Below are 18,084 nucleotides of genomic sequence, written 5' to 3'. Positions count from 1 at the left end.
CTGCCCAGGTGCTGCATGAGGTCTTCTCTCAGTGCTTGGTCTGAGCCTAAACAGTCTTGGACTCAAATTTCCAATTTTGTGAGACCCTGTATTCAGTGTATATATTTGTGTCTTGCAGGTTATCATCAAAGAAGAGAAGGCACAGGTAAGAGTTGAGCAAGTATGGGTGGTCTCTTAGAAATAAGAATTTAATGGTCTCTTCAAGGTTGATATTCACTGAGTGAGGGCAGAAGACATTTCTTCTGTGTTTCCTTGTGGAATCCCCTTGGGTTCCCCCATTCCATGTGGGTCTAGAGTCAGTGACTCCCCAGGTGTGGACTGGAAGATCTCTTCTGATTCTAGTATGTGTGCATTCATTATTGAGAAGTACTCATTTTCTCCGTGGAAAAAGGCAAAGTCACCAAGTTGGCTGATCCTTTTGAGGGTTTTGGCCAAACCCATGAAGCAGATTTGTCAGCAGGCACTCAGACCCCCTGTGCTGTGACAATCATGAATCCTTTTCATTTTTACTGCATGCTCTTGGGCAACTGAGCTATAACATTGACATGTGATTGTGCAGCTTTTTCTCGGAACAGAAATCTCCAAATTAATTAGTCATTTCTTATTTAGTTCTTCAAGCCCCAAAAGTAAGAGAAAGGAAGAAAGAAAACACAAAAAACAGTAAGTAGTGGTTCATGGAGCTCTCTGACCTGCCTGCACAGTGTGGGGCTAGGAAGTGCTTGATGTGGTGGGGCCCCTGGAGTTAATACCTGCTGCACAGCTCTAAGCATTTCTCAGGATTATTTTGAAGCTAAAACCAGCAATTCTGGTTTTGCCAGAATGGAAAAGGGTTTGTAGAGGCTGGAGATCTTTTCTTTGCCTTTCTTTTGTGACACCTCTTTCTGTAGTTTGTTTATCTTGCATGGATGTGCAGAGTCTTGTCCACCCAGCCCAGAGAGAAGGCTCCAGCTTTTCTGGTGGGTGCATCATGAGAGGCTGAACTCTGACCTGCCAGAGGGGCAGGCTGGCACAGTCTTACTGAGAAGGGCCTCAGCAACTCCTGGTTGCATTAGGATCTACTCATGAGATACAATACAGCCAGGAATATCAATGGGGTCAAGGGGGAGAGAAGGGATTGTGTGGAGGGGATGGAGTTTGCAAAAATCTGGTGTTGAGGCTCAGCCTTGGAGTGTTAGCAGAACACAATCTTTGTCCTGTGGGGCACATAATTGAGGGGCATGGTATAAAATAGTGTTCCTCAGGGTGGAAGGAAGGGCTGTAAGCTGCCTCTGTTTTCTCCTTCATTCTGTCTTCTGGCAACTGCAACTTGTGGCTTCTCACCTGCTTTCAGACCAAGGAAACAGTCCTGGGGCTGAACCTTGGGCACTGACACCCTGGCCAGCTTTGGGATACTGCCTGCACAGGCCATCTCCTTTGCATGCAGAAAGCCAGTCCTCTTTTTTGCTACAATTTCTGCACATTAAGTGGCACAGTTTCAGCTCAGTTTCCCCTCAAACTGGGCTGCCCTGCACCTAGAAATCTCGGTGGTAAAAGAGAGGCTTCCTAGGTTATCTGTAAAAGGAGGCATCTTCCCAGCCTAATACAGCAGTACCCTAACAGTGCAGTTAAAACTGAGATCCATGTCCTGCTGGTGTGCCCTGACCTCAGGGAGCTAGAGCTGCTGGAATTGCTCTTTGGGGATAAACCAGCCAAGGCTTTTTAGCCTCATCATTCTGCTGGCAAATCAGAGCTCAGCCACTCCCAGTTTCTGCAAACTTTTTGCTCTCAGGCGTGGATCAGATGGATCCCATGAGGATTTTTGTATAATGACACTGCTTTGACTTATCTTTGCATCGAGCAACTGGTTATCTAAGTCACACAGGACCAGTATTCCCTTCTGCAGGAAGGAAAAACAAATTGGAGGGACTGGTACAGGGAGTGAAGCACAAACATGGGGTTTTGCACACTAATCCACCACATGAGTGAAAGATGTTCAGTGTTGCTGATTTCAGCTGTATGGAAATAAGAAAGGAGGATCCCAAAATGCAAAGTTGTTTTTTAAATATAATCGTTGGGTGTGAAAAGCATCAAAGAAAACAGCTAAACAGAGTTGAAGGAATTGCCCTGGAGGTTGCCCTTCTGTCTTAAGGGAGATGCTGTTCTCAAGCAATTATTTGCTGAGTTTATATACCAGCAAGTTGCTAAATGCTGTCCAAGCAGGTTGTGTTCGTGCTCTCAGTGCCTGTGTAGTATGGCCATGAAGCCAGGCTGCTCCCACCAGCTCACCCACAGTTAGCTTTGTCTGCTGGTACAGCCATGCCAGTCTGAGCAGATGAAAATGCTTCCAGATCTAAAATAACTGCTGTAGTGAACAAAGGAGAGATGTGGCAAAGAAAGTGGCAGCAAGCCTGCCACCCTTGTCACCCTGCTCTCTGCACCCAGGACTTCAGCAGCTGGCATGGATAGCTATAGCCCTTAAGTAACAGGGCCAGGTAATCCATGAGAACCAGCCTGGTGGTGCAAAGGGAACTGCAGCAGGGCACTGGCCCTCTGTCCCCTACACACTGTTTGCTGAGGACTGTCCTCAGGCCCTGTCAGAAAAAAGCAGCCCCAATGACAGGGTCCCTGTCAGAAGCCAGGGAAATGGTCCTGTCTCTCAAGCAGGAACCGTGCACAAGGCAGGCTGTGCTTAGGGAAGCTCTACTTTGTGCAGCAACCTCAAGAGCTGCCCACAGGACTGGCTAAATGCTCCCCCTGGAGAGGGTGGGGAAAGCTGGCTGCTACTGAGTGTGCTCTGTCACTTGGAGCTTGTCCTTCTGTACCTGCTCCTTAACACTAGGGAGAGGCTGAAGGTTTGTGATGGCTTGCCCAGAGAGATGGTGCTTCCCCCAAGGCTCAGCAACAGGAAGGTCTTGGGCAGTTGCCTGGCTTTTACAGGGTTGGCTGCAGGATAAAAGGCAAGCACATGGCTCTCTAAAGTCTTGAAAGGGTTGGTGTTGGCTGCTGCACTCCCACGTGCTTGTCCACTAATATTCCCCCAGCATGTACAGAGCCAACCTAATAGCTTGTGTGTAAAATGCTAGCAGAGATCTCAGGAAGATGTCACTGCAGCAGTGAAGGGATGGAGAATTTCTCATGCCTTGATGTTCTGTGCTGTGTTTCATACACCAATCTCTTTGGTTTAAAAGGCATACCTCCCTTCTGATTTGAACATTATCGACCTAAGCCTTCAGCTGCTGGTTTTTGCATCCCCCCTCCCTTGCTAACCTAACGCTGGTTTTCCTTTCTGCTTCTTAAAGCTCTCGTGGGCGCGCCCGGAAATCCCATCGGCATCGCCGCTGCCACTCTCGCTCGGAGAGCTCCGACTCCCACTCCCCCAGCTGCCGGAGCAGGTAACAGCACTGCTCCCAAGCTCACTGTCCTCAGCACTTCTTCTGGGCTCAGGGATGTGGCTGGACAGCCTGTGAGACCCACAGGCTCTCTGTGCACAGCCACTTCCCATTCTGGTAGCGGCAGTTGTCACACACTGGGGGCTGAGCTGTTTGTGGTCTCAGCCATGGAAGGGTTATGCCTCGAGAAGCAGTGGCTGCAGCTTTTTGGTCTGGCAGTCACTTCTAATCCCCATGGCTGATGATCAGCCTATGACAGCTGATTCCAGTCTAGTGTCCCTTCCCCAGCCCAAGGGCTCTGTACTGCTATGTCCCAGGAAACCCTTAAACATGGTTTTAGCAATGAAAATGTATTTGCCCGTGGCAATCTGTAGTCATTGTCTTTGACCTGATTAAAATCTCTCCTGTGGATGACAGATGCATCCTAGGGCCGGCTAAGTGGATGCTGGTGCTAGACCCAGCATTGCTGCAATAGCAAGTGATTTATACACATAATGAGTTCATGTTTCATGTTCTCTGAAAGCACTTGAACAGCCCACCCCCACTCTCCCACTTCACTCCTCCTAAGTACTGGGAATTTTCTAATGAAAAGCTGAGGATCAGTGGGGGGAGGAATGCAATCAGTAATTGGAGGGGTGCTCATGCAAGAGCAGAGTGTGTTTTCTCTTGGAGGTGTATCACCATAGGAACATTCTAGGGTGCACCAAAGTCATGGCTTACCCTGATCCACCATAAAATCATGCATTGGAGTTGAAATTTGAGGTTAAGGTCCAAAGCCTAGATGTAAAATTATTATTTTTTCTTTTAAAATAGAAAAGCAAAACATCCCTTTTCTCACCCTCATGACTCCAGTGAGTAGTCACGTGGAAGAACATTGTTCCATACACACAGCCCTGCCAAGGGTTGGTGTGGAGCTGGGAATGGGCACTGCTGCAGTCCTAAGGAATAACATTTTGGCTGTTGCTGTCTCCTGGAGGCACAGAGCCAGGTCTCGGGAGGAAGGGCGTAAAACACGGCGAAGACACTCCTGGCACCATTCAAAGATCACGGCAAAGAGAAGCTCCTCTGCAGAGGTTCAGGCCAGTCAAAAAGCCAGCCAAACTCTCCCACTCTACAGCTTCCTGTCTTCTAAGGAAGTAGTAAGTATTACACACTGTCCTTCTTTGCTTGAATTAGCCAGAGGAATCTGGGCAAGAACTCTGATATGAAATTTTTATAACTCAATTATAGTGATGTTAGACAAACTTGGTTAAACTGTATTATTAATTCATGGTGCTGTTTTCCAATGTATGTAAAGTCATTCCTTCCTTCAGCACTTTTACACCAAGGGTGGGGCCGGAGAGGGGGAAAACTTGCAAAGTTTTTAGCCTATGAATAATGAATTGAAGACATTTAACCAAAAAAAAAAAAAAGAAAAAAAAAAAAAAAGAAAAAAAAAGTGGCCTCCAGAAACATATTTTAGAGGGAAGAGTTTGTTATGCAGTCTTTGCTCAGCTGGATGTGAACTTAATTCACTGGTCTTTACATCCAAAAGTTTAGTCCTTCAGGCTGAAAAAGGGTATCAACATCTACAAAAGGAATATTTACATTTAATGAGCTGATGATTATTGGCATGGGATGTTTTCTGACTGTCAGGATCCTTCTAGGATCACTGTTCCTCTGGACTGACAAGCCCAGGGGCCAAATTTGGAACTTACGAGCTGCCCTCATTGATGCTAATGGGAACTGCATGTGCATCTGAGGGTAAAATCAGGCTCAGTGCCTTGAGATGTTTATCCGTGTACACAGAAAGAGATGATATAATACATGAATTGAGGGAGCAAGAGATGGAGAGAAATATTAGATAGAGATTGAGATCAGTCTTCCTTTTCTGTGGTGTGTTTCCCCTTTGTTCCTAGCAGCAGTAAAGCAGAGGTGTGATGTCCTGACTGTGGTATTGGTATCAGATAGGCACTCTGGAGAGAGAAATTGCTACATAGGACTGGAGGTAGTGCAGGATCTGATAGCCACACGTGTGGATGTGTAATGCTAGAGGTGTTTTGACTGTAGAGTCCTCCAAGCCCCGAAGTTGTTTTCTCCTTTAGGCCCAGTCATCAGTTGGAAATAGCTCAGCCACACGCAGGAGCTACATCAGATAGGAGAGAGATGGTGCCAGCAAGAGGAGAGACTCTACCCACTCACCCACACAGACAGCGTGCTGATCAAAATACCCAGGGATTGTACGTGGGTACAGACAGGCACAAGCTGTCTCTCAACATTATAGATATGCATATTTGCTCTCGTTATAGAGCGTGTGGGGCCATGTGAGTCAGTGCTTGTAAAGCCTTATAAGGCAGCGTGGAGAGCAGAACCTCACACCACACGCTGATGTGTGCACGCACACGCAGAGGAAGAAAAACAAGGTATGAAGCTCATTGCCATGAACTGGGGGTGTTGCTGAGTTCAGAGCTCCTCCCCCCAAATGAAACAACCAGCCAAAGACTGCATCATGTCACCAGGGTGTTGCTTAGTTCAAGCAGCGTGTTTTTCATAAATGCTTTTGAGCCTAAGTCTGGTTTTTAATTAGTGCTAGGTTTCCTCTCTCGGAAGCCAGGCTCCCTAAGTCCTGTGAGGCCAACTGCCAGCTGTTCTGTTTCCTGAGAAAGGGTAAACTCTAATTTAAAATTTAAAAAGCTTTAAAATGAGCTAAACTCAAGCATCCTGCACTCGCTTTTCCATTTGCTTCACTCGAGGTAAATGAGTGAAGCAAATGGAAAAGCTGCAGGGAAGGGAAGACAAGAGCTTGATAGTTCCGGATGCAGGGGGTGGATGCAAAGTAAAAGTCATCAGGAAACTCCTGTGTTCTTTCTAGTAAGGGTTAATAACTTGAGCAAATATTTTAATGACTAAATGTCTGATGAAAGCCACTACTGTCCTCCTGTCCCCAAAAGAAGTACATTCTCTTGGGACACCAAGAGCACATTTAAGCACTTGTTCAAATTGAAGCTCCTGGTTAAGAGCTGCCCCTGAAATTTTGCTGAATAAGGTCATTAAATATCGTGTACTCAAAAGAAAGTGGCAAGGGAAAAATGGAATTGGAACCTTTAGTCTCATTTATTAATGACTATACACAACCCTTTGATGCCTTTCCTTTTCATGAGTTAAATGGTTGCTCTATGAATAAGCTTCATTCTGTCAGACTTTGAGAGCAGCCTGAAATGAAAATGTGCTCCTGCAGAGCATGTTGATCACATATTTAAAAAAAAAAAAAGCTGGATTATAAAACATTTTTTGAAAAAATTCGGAATTAGTATTCAAAATTCCATGTTTCAGTCCTCTGTGAGAGTTGGTATGTTACACTTCCTATCCTTCCATCTGGCTGGGCTTCCAAACCAAACCATCCTTACCTGGGGAGATGCACTGTCATATCTCCAAAGGAAAGGGATTGTCCAAGAAGTATCAGGGGAAAACACAGAGAGACACAGGAAAATATGAGATAATGCTATAGCACTTCCAAAACAAAGGTTTTGCTTTTCAAGGTGGTTTTTATTCTACACTGTTTTGCTTCTGAAAACTTGAAGTGCTTTGTGGTAAATTCTGCTATCCTCCCCACCCTATTTGTCTTCATTCCTTTGTAATGAAACAGCCACAATTTCTAACTAGGTCTGCCTGGAACTGCTGGGGGATAAAGCACACAAAACAATGCCCTGCCTATGCATCTACCTTGCTGCTTCCTTCCCTCTTTATGCAAAAGCTGGTGCACCCACACATGCATGTACACAGAAACACCTCAAAGTTCCCTGCTACTTTTATTTTTGGCAGTGAATTTTCAAGCTTCTCCCTCTCCTTCTCCTTTAATCCCATGCAGCCACAATAGGCACCTATGGAGAGCAGGACTGTGGGCCTGTGCCTCAAGAAGCTATGGGCAATGTGCAGCATTTATTTCTGCACAGAATACCCCTGCCCAACTGCAGGCACTTTATTCCTCACCGACACAGATGGATGACTGTGCCTCTGTGCTTTCCTTTAGCAGTGCAATATAAATACCTGCAGGGCACAGATCTAATTGCCTTTGTTGTTGCTGATGAAGATAACTGCACCGTGCATACACTTTCCTTGCCAGCTCCTTTGCTTTCACTGTAACTCATTTGTGATACCACAAATTATCACAGGCTTGAGCCAGATTTCCAGTGAAGCTCAGTGGGGTACAGCTGCTCCAAATGATGCTGTTTGTCTTTGTGCTCGTGTCTGCAGGAAGGTAGAATGGAGAAATGCTGTGCAGGGACTGGGACAGAGTGTGCTGGAAGGCTGAGGAAACCTTATGGCAGACCTGCATATTGGCTTGCTGCTGCTGTTTTCTGGGTTTTGGCTTCCATAGGAAAAACTATTGAGTGCTAGGCAGCATGTTTTTGACAGCAAACAGAGCCCTTCAGGAGCAGAAAGGCAAAACCTTCTATAAATGTGGAAGTTGTTCTGTTTTTTCTTTTCCCGTCTTCCCCTCCCAGCCATGCTACCCCTGGTTATTTTCTGACAAATCCACAGCCCAGTGCTGGGAGCAGCAGCTGGGGGGAAAGGATCAGTGCCTGGGCTGTGCCCCAGCTATCAAAAAGAGGTGCTGGAAGACAAACCCTTGCTCCAAAGCAGTGCCAGCCTGGCTCAAGCTGAGGTGGGGATGCAATGCCTGCAACCCAGCGGGCTAAAAAGATCCTTGAAAATAAACAAATCTTTGCTTGGCATTCTCTGGTGTTTATCCTAGCAATGTATTGGTGAGCGAGGCTGCTCAGCAGTAACACCATCCAGCCCCAAAAATCCCAAGCTCAGGGACAGCTGTGTCACTGCCTCCCTGCTCTGGGACTCAGCTTAGCCCTTGTGTTACAGAAACCTCACCCTAAACTCCCCATCCAGCCAAAAAAAAAAAAGGGATTTTGCCACTCAGTGCTCCTTGAGTCAGGGACTCATAACTGTGCAAAAAGGGGTTTTACTGAATTGCCACAGAACTTCTGCTTTTTGTACTGAATCATAAGCTGTCTTTTCAGCTGGGGCAGGTTCTCAGCAGAGGCGAGGCCATTCCCCGGGCTCTGGCAGGTGCAGGAGCCCCAGGGCAGGCGCAGAGCCCCAGCCCCAGCAGCCCCAGCAGGTGCTGCCCGTGCCGGCGGCTCTGGCAGATGTCGGCCGGGCTCTCGCCGGGAGCGGGGCTCGCCGGGGTCACCCACACAAGTGTTTCACTCCTTTCACCAGCGCAGTGCCTAGAAAGAGAGAGAAAGGCAGGCGTTATGCCTCTCCGAAAGAGAAATTAACTCCGCTTTGAAGTGAGTTGCAAAACAAGAGAACAAGCCCCACGCAAGAAATCCTGCGGCTCTGAGTGAGGCTGTGCCGCGCTGCTGTCCCCGGTGCCTGAGACAGCGCTTTGTCATCTCTCGCCCCGGGCTGTTGGGGCACTGTAAATGGAGCTGTTCAGCTCCATTGCAAGACAGCAGTGATTGTATTTTTGTAACCTGTTAGACTGCGCTGCCTCTTGGTCTGGGATTGCACTTGGAATTACAGTCTGAAATATGAGTGAGGGCTTCATTTCTGCTCCCCCCCTCATCTTGATTAAATAATGATTTGAAACAAAAAAATCCAATAAATTACATATCCTGGCTTCCCTTGAGGGCAGCAGTATGTTCCCTGCTGAAAGCTGGATGAAGCAAAGTTCACTGAGATTGTTTAATTACTTATTAGGGGTTGTGTGTGGGGGAAATCCAAATGTTCACATAGAGAGAATTAGATTTGTGAAAGAGCAGGCTCTTTTAAGCCAACCTAGAAAAGCAAAAAGCCATTAGAATTCAGAATCACACAGAATGGTGTGATTCAATTGAGCTGTGTGCAGTTTTTAGATGTGATACTCTGTTTCCATCCTGGGTGGCTGGCAGGACTTTCAGAAACAGTAAAATGGGACCCAGAGCAAAGCCAAGGTTATCCAGGAGGGAATATGGGGAATTGGTCTAAGCAGGCAGGCAAGTTGAGCACCCCGAGACTTGTCCTGGCTCTTGCTGCAGGGCAGAACCTCCCCCAGAGCCTGCAGGAAGCCACTGGCTACAGCCTGGTGCCCCAGGGTGGTGGGGCTGAGAAGCTGCTGTGTCCCTCTGGCACCTGCCCTGCCCCATCCAGACCCTCCAGCCCCCACCCAGACTGTCAGCTCCATTTTTCACTGATACCCACACTGCCTCTTCCCTGAGTGCTGCTGCCACAGATGCTGAACTACAGAGGAGCTTGTTGATCCTCCCAGTCATTTGACAGATTTTGTGATGTGCTGACAACAGTTGCTGCTTTGAAGGTAGATGTCAGCCAAGACAGAGCAGAAGCAAAGATGTCTTGGAGTCAGTCTGAAAAGCTGGTTTAGAAATGCCAAGAAACTGCTGTATTTCTTGGCAGAAATAGCAGCCTTTTGGTTTAAACTGAGAAGGAACAGAAGGAAGGTATTTCTGTGTATGATGCTGGGGTCAGTGTCCCTTGGAGCAGCCCTGTGCCCACTCCAGGCTCATCCTACCCCTGCAGCCAGGGAGTTACATGCTGGATTTATGCCTGTAGGTGAAAGGTGGTGAAAAGCTGGTTGTCTCTGAGTTAGAATTCAGCTTGAATGCAAACCAAAACCCATTTTAAAAGAAAATTGTCTGGTAACATATTTGAAAGTGCAATCCTGTGTCTTCTGGAATGTGGCTGGGATGCAGTGGTCCATAGTACAGAGATCAGATCTCTTGGGCCTCTGGATTTCAGAAAGCATCAAGGCATCAGGGTTTCAGAAAGAACTGGTGAAAAGTAGAGCTGGCTGTTAGGATCCCTTAGGCTCCTGTGACATTCCCATTTCTGCTGGAGTAAGCAAGGACTGGTAGAGAATTGCTAGAGCTGAGAAGAAGCAAGGAGCAGTTCCAGATGCTCAAATAAGGACTTGCAATCTGTGTCTCCACTCATTCCTAGTTGGGAACATTTGGGAGACATTTCTGCTCTGTCCAGGGCTTCTGCACTGAAGGTGCAAGCTGACTAATGAAGAAGGATCGCTTCATTTCCTATGTTTGCTGCTGGGGCTTCTGATTCCTTTGAGCTGGGACCGAGCATCAATTAGAAGTTATTGTGGGGTGGAGATGGGGAGCTTCATTGTGGATTTGCTGGGATGAACCAATCACTTATCCCAGAATATGCTCCTCTCCCTGGCAACACAGAAAGTACTTGGAGATCCTCCAGCTCCAGGTGTTTTCAGAGCACCAGTGTTGTGGGCAGTCATCCTTCTGCAGACTGTGCTGAGAGCTGCTGTGGGTGCTGGTAGCTGTGCTCTGGTTCAGCACCTGTGTCCGAGTCAGCTGTCCCTGTCCCAGTTAGCACCTTGAACTGGGTCGGGAGCAGCTCTCCCTGGGGACACAGATTGAATGCCACAGGCAGGAGCCTGGATATGGAGGCACCATCTGATATGATGGAGATCCATGTGAAACATGACACAGGCTGAGTCTGCAGCCCCTCTGAGGATGAAAAAGCCATCCAGGCCAGAGCTAAACTTTCCAAAGGGACTGGCCCTGTGCCTGCTGTGTGACAGCTGATCCAGGTCTCCTCGGCTGCCTGAGGCAGCACCAACATTGCAATGTGGTTTTTCGGCTCAGATTGCTGAGGGCATGGCCCAGGTCCCCAGTGTGGAAAGCATGGCAGAGATGGGGGCATTGTGTGCCCCAGAGTGTGGCATGAGGGCATGTGCACGTGTTTGAGGGAGCACGGCTTGCTGGGAACCTTGGAGGACTGTCCTGTGGGGGGGGAGCCAAACGTGTGTCCACACTCTGAGAACCCTGCACCAAACCTCATGGGTGGGTTTGAGGAGAGTGGAGGCTCTGAGTGAAAGAGGGGGAGGCCCCATGAGAGTGCAGACATGTGCATTTGGCTCTAATTCTCACCCAATTACAAGGGCAGATGTCAGCACCGACACAGCCTCACTCCCAGTGCCACATTCCTGAGCTGGCTCAGACAAATGCCAGTGCAGTGAAAACTGGACTATAAAACACTGAAATGTTGTCAATCCCCTTGGTGGTGCTCAGGGTCCCAGAGAATAGCCCTGTCCAGGTCACTATGTGAGTTCAAGGTCCTTGCTTGCCCTGTTGTGTTCAGCAACCCAGCCAGGGTGTGGCTGGCCCCCTTGCAGAGGCTGGCAGGAGCAGAGCTGCCCTTCCCTTCCCCACAGGTCTCAGATACACAGTATGGGGACACTTTTCCTCCTCTATTCTTTTGCTTCTTCCCTCACTCAAGTTCCCTTTGTCATTTCCATACAACCCGGGGGGATTCAGTGCAAGCTGCAGCATTTTCAGCACAAGCCATCAGCCTCCAGGAACGGGCTGGACAGGCCAATTTAAAGCAGAAGGAAACAAAAGTGAATAATAGGGGAGACAAGCGAGCAGACAAAAAGCAGTCATGACATTTGCATAGAGGAGGCAGCAAACAGTTGGCAGTGTGGATTGAAGAGAGGGTTTATGTTTTTTTCATGTAATTTGAGACTCTAATGATGGACTTATGTTGCCCGCTCTTCCTTTTTTCTTACACCTTACCTACTAAAGGAGGAGTTCTTGATGGGTAAGTGGATGCTATCCGCAAGACACCAGGGAATTTATTAGGTCACTTGAGCGCATTAGCTATATCTTCTTCAGGGGGTAAAAAGCACACCAAAAAATATCTGTATACCTTTTATTTCCAAAGGGATTTTTCTTTTTTCCCCCTCACCCTCTTTGTTCTTTTTATTTTTTCTTTATTTTCTTTTTTTTTTTTTTTAATTTCAAAGTGATAAGCTTGTTTATTTGCCAGTTTTTGCTTTGTACAGAAGCCCTTAATTTGATTTGATTTGATTTTTTGTTGCTTATTTTAGTGATATTGGTTCAGCTACTTTATTAAGGAAGCTTAAAAAAATTCACTCATCTAAGTTTTTGTTTCATTTTTTATTTCTTTGCAAGGATTATGTAGGTTTTTTTCATATGTATATACCCTCTTTTTTTTCCTACCCTCTTTAAGGTTAAATAAGGGCTTTGTCCTCTGTTACATTCTTTTGAATTTAGTTAGTTAGTTATTTTAATTCTTTGGTTGCCCGCTTACTTTGTTAAGCTCTTTTGTTTAACATGAACCGCATGCTGATACTCTTTGCATGATCTCTAAATCTTCCCATTATTATAGCAGGGGGAAAATAAGTTTCTTCTTACTGTGGATTTCTTTTAGGGATATGTGCTTTTGTTTTCTTCTCCTTTCTTTCTTTTTTTTCTTTCTTTCTTACTTTGTTTCTTTTCTTTCCTTTCATTTTGTTTCAGTGCATCATGATGGTAAAATTTCTGGGTTTATTTGGAAAAAAAAAAAAAAAAGCAAAGTAAAACCAAAAACAACCCCCCCAAAAACCATTCAAACAATGCCAAATGGCTTTTTTGCTTTCAGATCTCTCAGTCAGGGTCTTCTGCTGACCTCTTTACCAAAACAGACAGCCCGCCTGGCAACCTAGCCAGCCAGAACGGAGAGTATCATGAATATGACTCAGGAAACGATACTTCCTCCCCTCCCTCCACTCAAACGAGCTCATCCAGGTCAAAGGACAGCCAGGAGAAAAGAAGTCTAGTCCATGATGGCTTTGGCCATGCCTTCTCGTCCGGGAAGCCCAAACTGGCCAACAGCGATAACAGCTCTGATTCAGGAAATTCCTTCACCAGTTGCTTTTCCCAGACCAAGGGAACAGCTTTGGAAAATCTGTCTCCAGATGCCCAGGGACAAGACCGAAGGTCAGTGATTGCCAGTAGCTGCTGCAGGCAGCCCAATACCTGGTACGTTGTTGCTCTGTGTCTCCTGCCAGTGCCCGTGGTGAGCTGGCAGGGAGCTTTCTGTGCTCTGGAGGCAGGCAGGTAGCAGCCAGAGCCATGGTCTTGCCAGGCTGGAATCCAGAACCCAGTAAGGACCAGTACTGTAGCCTGAGGAGGAAGATAAAACCCAGCCATCACATCCCTGGACATTGCTTGTGTCAGTGCTTTGGCATTGCTGTGGCTCATGCAGGGTTTGGGCCTGGGTCAGGCCATGTTCACAGCTCACCTGTTCATATCCCTCATGGCCATATAAAAAAAAAAGTTGTAGCCCTTCTGGGCACAATTTAGAAGGAGCATCTGGGGGTTGCCATGCTAATTCTCCCTCTCTGCCTACTGTGGGGAAGGGAAGTGGGGCTTGTTTCCACTAAGATCACTATGGGCTGTTCTTTCACCTGTCCAATGAGCCAAATCCAACCTTCCCCTTGCTAGCTCATCCAGCACAGCTCCAGGGTGACAAGATAGCATCTCCTGCCAGTGGGGAGCACAGGGAGGGACAAGTACTTGGTGGGCTGCAGGATAACACAGCAGCAGCTCTGCACTGGGGCCACAGGGCATCTTCAGGAGAGGGGAGTAGCTGCTACCCTCCAGCACCACCTCTCATTCCTGGGTTTGCCAGGGGATTTTGGGAATGAGGGCACTGCAATGTGGTGGCTGATACCCAGGGCTGTGCTCAGACAGTGGTTGTAGGGAGCTCTTCCAGCTCAGGCCCTTGGGTTCTAAAGGCTGAAAGGCAGAGGCAGGACACGGTTTGGAGCACTGAATGTGACAGGAGGGAGCCAGGGTAATGGATTTTAGTAAGAACAAGCCTCATTTTTCAGTCAGAGGGTAAAATTTTAGGTCTGTCTGTACTTTTCTCATGGTGACTCCAGTGGGATAACTCTGCCTTCACATGGGTGGAGCTGGGATTGCAGCGGGCCCTGGCTGCTGGGAGGCTGCCTGGCTGCTGGGCTCTGACCCCAGTGCATTCCCAGAGCACTTCTAGAAGAGGAGGAATTCACACGGCGCTGTCCAAAGGCGACAGGACATGCCTGCTCAGTGCCCACTCACGCTGCTCCACAGCCAGGCTGGAGCACAGCCCTTGCCCTGCCATGCTCTGCCTTTGCCCTACTCCAGCACTTTTTCCTTCACTCCCTGCCCAGCACCAGCACTGCTCGCTGGCCTGACCAGGCTCTGCCAGCCAGACACCTCTGGTGTGTTGGGCATGGGGCAGATGAGCTGCTGCCTGTGCCACCTGAGAGCTCCTCCACACCTCTTCTCTCTGGCAGAGCCAAGGGTGAGCTCAGGCTCTGACCCACACACATGGGGTCTGCTGCAGCAGCAGCCTGGGGAGCTGAGACAGAGAGCTGGAGCTTTTTTACCTCCAGTTAGGGAATGGAAGGAGGGGATACTTATGTGCTGGAGCACGGTGCTCCCCTCAGCCAGGGACCAGTCCCACTTCAGCCACAGCTTCAAAAAGTGTCCAAATCTATGTTCACAGAGCGTGCCTACCCTCATGTCTGGGATCCTCAGAGGAGAAGAAGCGACCCTGCCTGCCCTCCCCAGCGCACAGCTCGCCGCTCAGGCCTGGCTCCCGCAGCGCGTCCTGCAGCAGCACGGGCAGATCCTCCCCCGGCTCCAGCCGCTCCCGCTCCTCCCACCGCAAGGCCTCTCCCAGCTACTCCCGAAGCAGCTCCTGCTCCTCGGCAAAGAGGTAACGCCTGCTAGAACGGCTGTCTCTGTCACCCGGGGCACTGTCTAGTTCTGGCAGCTGGCAGGCTCCCTGCAGGGGGAGGTGTAAGAGTTTGGGGGTGCTCAGGGATCCACAAGGCTTGGGGTGAACTGGCCAGACAGAGCTGGGCTGAGACTCTGGAGAATGGGACATCTCTTTCCCCTGATGGTTTGGAGTTGTCTAGTACAGCCTTGCCCTCCAGCATCTTTAATTCTCTTGTTTCTTTCCTATCCCCAGGTCTTCCTCACGTTCCCCCAGCTATTCCTCCAAATCCTGCAAAAAAAGTCCTGGGAGTAGAAATTCCAGACCTCGCCGGAGCCCCAGCTACTCCCGCTACAGCCGCAGCAGGTACAGCTGTCTACTCCTGGGGTATTTACTGTCCACTCCTGGGGTATTTACTGTCCACTCCTGGGGCATTTACTGTCCACTCCTGGGGTATTTACTGTCCACTCATGTGGCACCTGCTGCCTCACACTTTCCTCCTGCCTCCATCACTGTCATGCTGGTGTGAGTGGTGGGCAGAGCTGGGTCTGTCCACACAGCAGCAGCCCCTGCAGCAGGGCTGCAGCCCCTGGCAGAGAGAGAAAAGCAGGGAAAGAAAGACACTCTGCTTTTTAGAGTCACAGCTCTAACAAAGAGTTGTCAGGCCTGGGGAAGTGCCCCTGCTGTGAGGGCAGATTCCAGGTATCCTCAGGCAGGCACTCACAGCCTTGCAGAGGGAAACACAGTCCAGGCACCTCTACTCCCTCCATACACTATAGAAAACAGTCTGACAGTTCAACCCTAGAGATGCCTTTGGCAGGTTTTCCTGGTAGCACCTGTGCTGCTGTGAACATTTTGCAACCTCAAAATTGTACATTCCCAGGGTCGATTCTTGCAGGCTTTGACAATCCCTGTGCTGGTGAGGAGAACACTTCCTGCATGCAGGGATCAGGCAGGCCCTTGACCTGTAACGTGTTGCTTTGCAGATGGCACTGAGCAGGGTGTATGAAATCAACCACACTGCACACAAGGGCCTGTGCTGACGTGTATGGGAATTTAACAAAAGAGAAAACCATAGCAACACCGGCACTCCTTCTGGCGAGGCTTGCAGAGCCCTGCAGGGCTACCAGGCCCTGGGCTCACGTGGGGCCTCCTGGCAGGGCTGCTCCTGCCAGCTCCAGCAGCACAGCCAGCAAGAGCTAAATACAGACTGCACCCACAGACACAGGTCCCTGGGAGCCATTTTAGCTTGGCACTGCAAAGCCACTGGCAGACACTGCTGGAGCTCCTGGGGACAATCAGTGGTGTCCAGTCTCTGTCCAGCCATGTGAGTGCTCAGGGGTGATGCCTCCAGAGCGCTGAGAGTTGTCCCTGTTGGAGCTGAGCATCCTCTGCTCATCTATGCCTTCATGGGTCGTTGCCTCCCCACCCTGCTCCACCCCAAGCCCCTGCAGTGACAGTGCCCGTGTGTGCCCTCCGCAGGGACCGCGAGCGGGAGCACAAGTACAGCTCCAGCGAGAAGGAGTCGCAGCGGCAGCGGCGGCGCCGCTCCTACTCCCCCCTGAGGAAACGCCGCAGAGACTCTCCCAGCCACCTGGAGGCTCGGCGCATCACAAGGCAAGGGGATGCTGTCCCGTCCTTGGGACACAGGCTCAGCTTCCCGGGGCATGAGGGCTGTCCCTGGGCCCCAGCCCTTGCCAGAGGAGGTTTCTCCAGCAGACCGGTTTCCCCGAGCCTGATCAGCAGGCCCTTCCACCCCTCCTCTAGAGCTTGGGGATTTCCAGCTGGAGGCACAGGGAGGATGGAGAGGGTCTCAATTTACAGTAGCTGAAGGGAAAAAGAAGATGAAGTCAGAGCAGGGACTCAGGTGCCAAGAGCATTCCCTTACGGGCTTTTCATTTCAGCCTGCCCTGTGGTAGATGTCAACTATTGACTCCAACCTCCATGCAGAGGGCTCTTTGGGACAACATCAAGTAGAGCCCAGCAGACTGAGTGGCTGAGACATTCCCCAGGGCTGTGGTGGTGGGTGGTTTGAATCCCAAGGCCCATCAGCTACCTGATCTCTTTTAAACGAGCACAATCACATTTGTGGGAGCGTTGTGCCGAGTAAACAGTGCTTTTTGGAGTTTTTGGCAGTAAGTCTGCCTTTGCGTTGCTGGTAACCCACATCTCTCTGTCCCCACAGTGCCCGCAAACGCCCCATCCCCTACTACCGTCCCAGCCCCTCCTCCTCCAGCAGCGCCGGCAGCTATTCCTCCTGGTACAGCAGCTTCAGCCGCTCCCCGAGCCGCAGCCGGAGCTACTCCAGCTACCGGACGAGCCGGAGCCGAAGCTGGAGCAGCAGCCGGAGCTCGGGCCCCAGGAGCAGCCGCAGCAGGAGCAGGAGCTATGACTCAGGAGCCAGCTCCGACAGCCTGCGTCGTTAGGGAGTGTCACTGCTGGCTGACACCGGGTGCCGGCGTCACCGCCACATTCCTGGCATTCTCCGCTTCCTTCCCACCTACCTGGCCATCGATAGCAATCATCCCCGATACTGACGTGGTGGCATTGCCGGGTCCCCCGCCCCGGTTCGGAGTAAGAGCCCTGGTGCAGCCCCTCCGCCCCAGCGCGGGGTGGGTGGATCAGTCCCAGCTCCGCAGGCCAGGCTGGAAGAATGGTCGGTGCTTTACAGAGGGTCTGTCACCACAGACCTGCTCCATCCTCCCTGGTGCTCCCATCTGCCATTGCTACTGCTCTCCAAAGCATACCAGCGGGTTCAAAGGAAAGAAATCTGCTCCTTGCTCTTCTGACAAACCAGGAACCAACAAATTCTCTTGGAGAGACAGACCCAACTGGGGAGGAGTTTGCTGGAAAACTTCAGTGATGGGGGGATGGCTGTCCCCACCAAGGCAAATATCAGGTCCTTTGGGTCTCTCCTCCAGAGCTGCTGCCCACTCTGAAGAGAAAATATTTATTTTTTGCCAGTCAGCCAGTCCCTGCTATAAATAGAAGGCTAGAAATCCCTCCCGACGTACTTCTTGGGAAAAAAAGGCTGTTTGCTCTTTCTCCTGCCCTTTCCTACCAGCTAGCAACAGCTTTTGCAGAGTTGTTTTATCCCCCCAGCACTGAATTGCTTGTAAACCACCTGCTGAGATCTGAAGGGGACCTGGGGCTGGTGGGGTACAAGGCAGAGGGGAAGTGGTGCTGTGCTGTGTTCAAAGGG

At 49.7% G+C, this 18,084-nt stretch overlaps 1 protein-coding gene across 3 annotated transcripts in view; it reads left to right on the top strand.

The window, feature by feature from the left end:
* Window positions 1-17,389, top strand: part of SRRM4 (serine/arginine repetitive matrix 4) — a 41,275-nt gene extending 23,886 nt beyond the window's left edge. For 2 of the 3 annotated variants that reach the window (XM_079322344.1, XM_079322342.1), the window contains 9 exons: window positions 119-145; window positions 610-660; window positions 3,279-3,371; window positions 4,345-4,507; window positions 12,777-13,114; window positions 14,670-14,882; window positions 15,138-15,248; window positions 16,365-16,499; window positions 17,068-17,389. In XM_079322344.1, the coding sequence (XP_079178470.1) occupies window positions 119-145; window positions 610-660; window positions 3,279-3,371; window positions 4,345-4,507; window positions 12,777-13,114; window positions 14,670-14,882; window positions 15,138-15,248; window positions 16,365-16,499; window positions 17,068-17,308 (1,372 nt within the window). In that variant the 3' untranslated portion in view covers window positions 17,309-17,389. The remainder of the gene's footprint in view (window positions 1-118; window positions 146-609; window positions 661-3,278; window positions 3,372-4,344; window positions 4,508-12,776; window positions 13,115-14,669; window positions 14,883-15,137; window positions 15,249-16,364; window positions 16,500-17,067) is intronic. The other variant, XM_079322343.1, reaches the window with a different exon arrangement.
* Window positions 17,390-18,084: the final 695 nt, after the last annotated feature.

This window comes from Erithacus rubecula (genome assembly GCF_903797595.1).
Source record: "Erithacus rubecula genome assembly, chromosome: 19".
Lineage (NCBI taxonomy): Eukaryota > Metazoa > Chordata > Aves > Passeriformes > Muscicapidae > Erithacus > Erithacus rubecula.
This window is presented reverse-complemented; position numbering and strand designations above follow the sequence as displayed.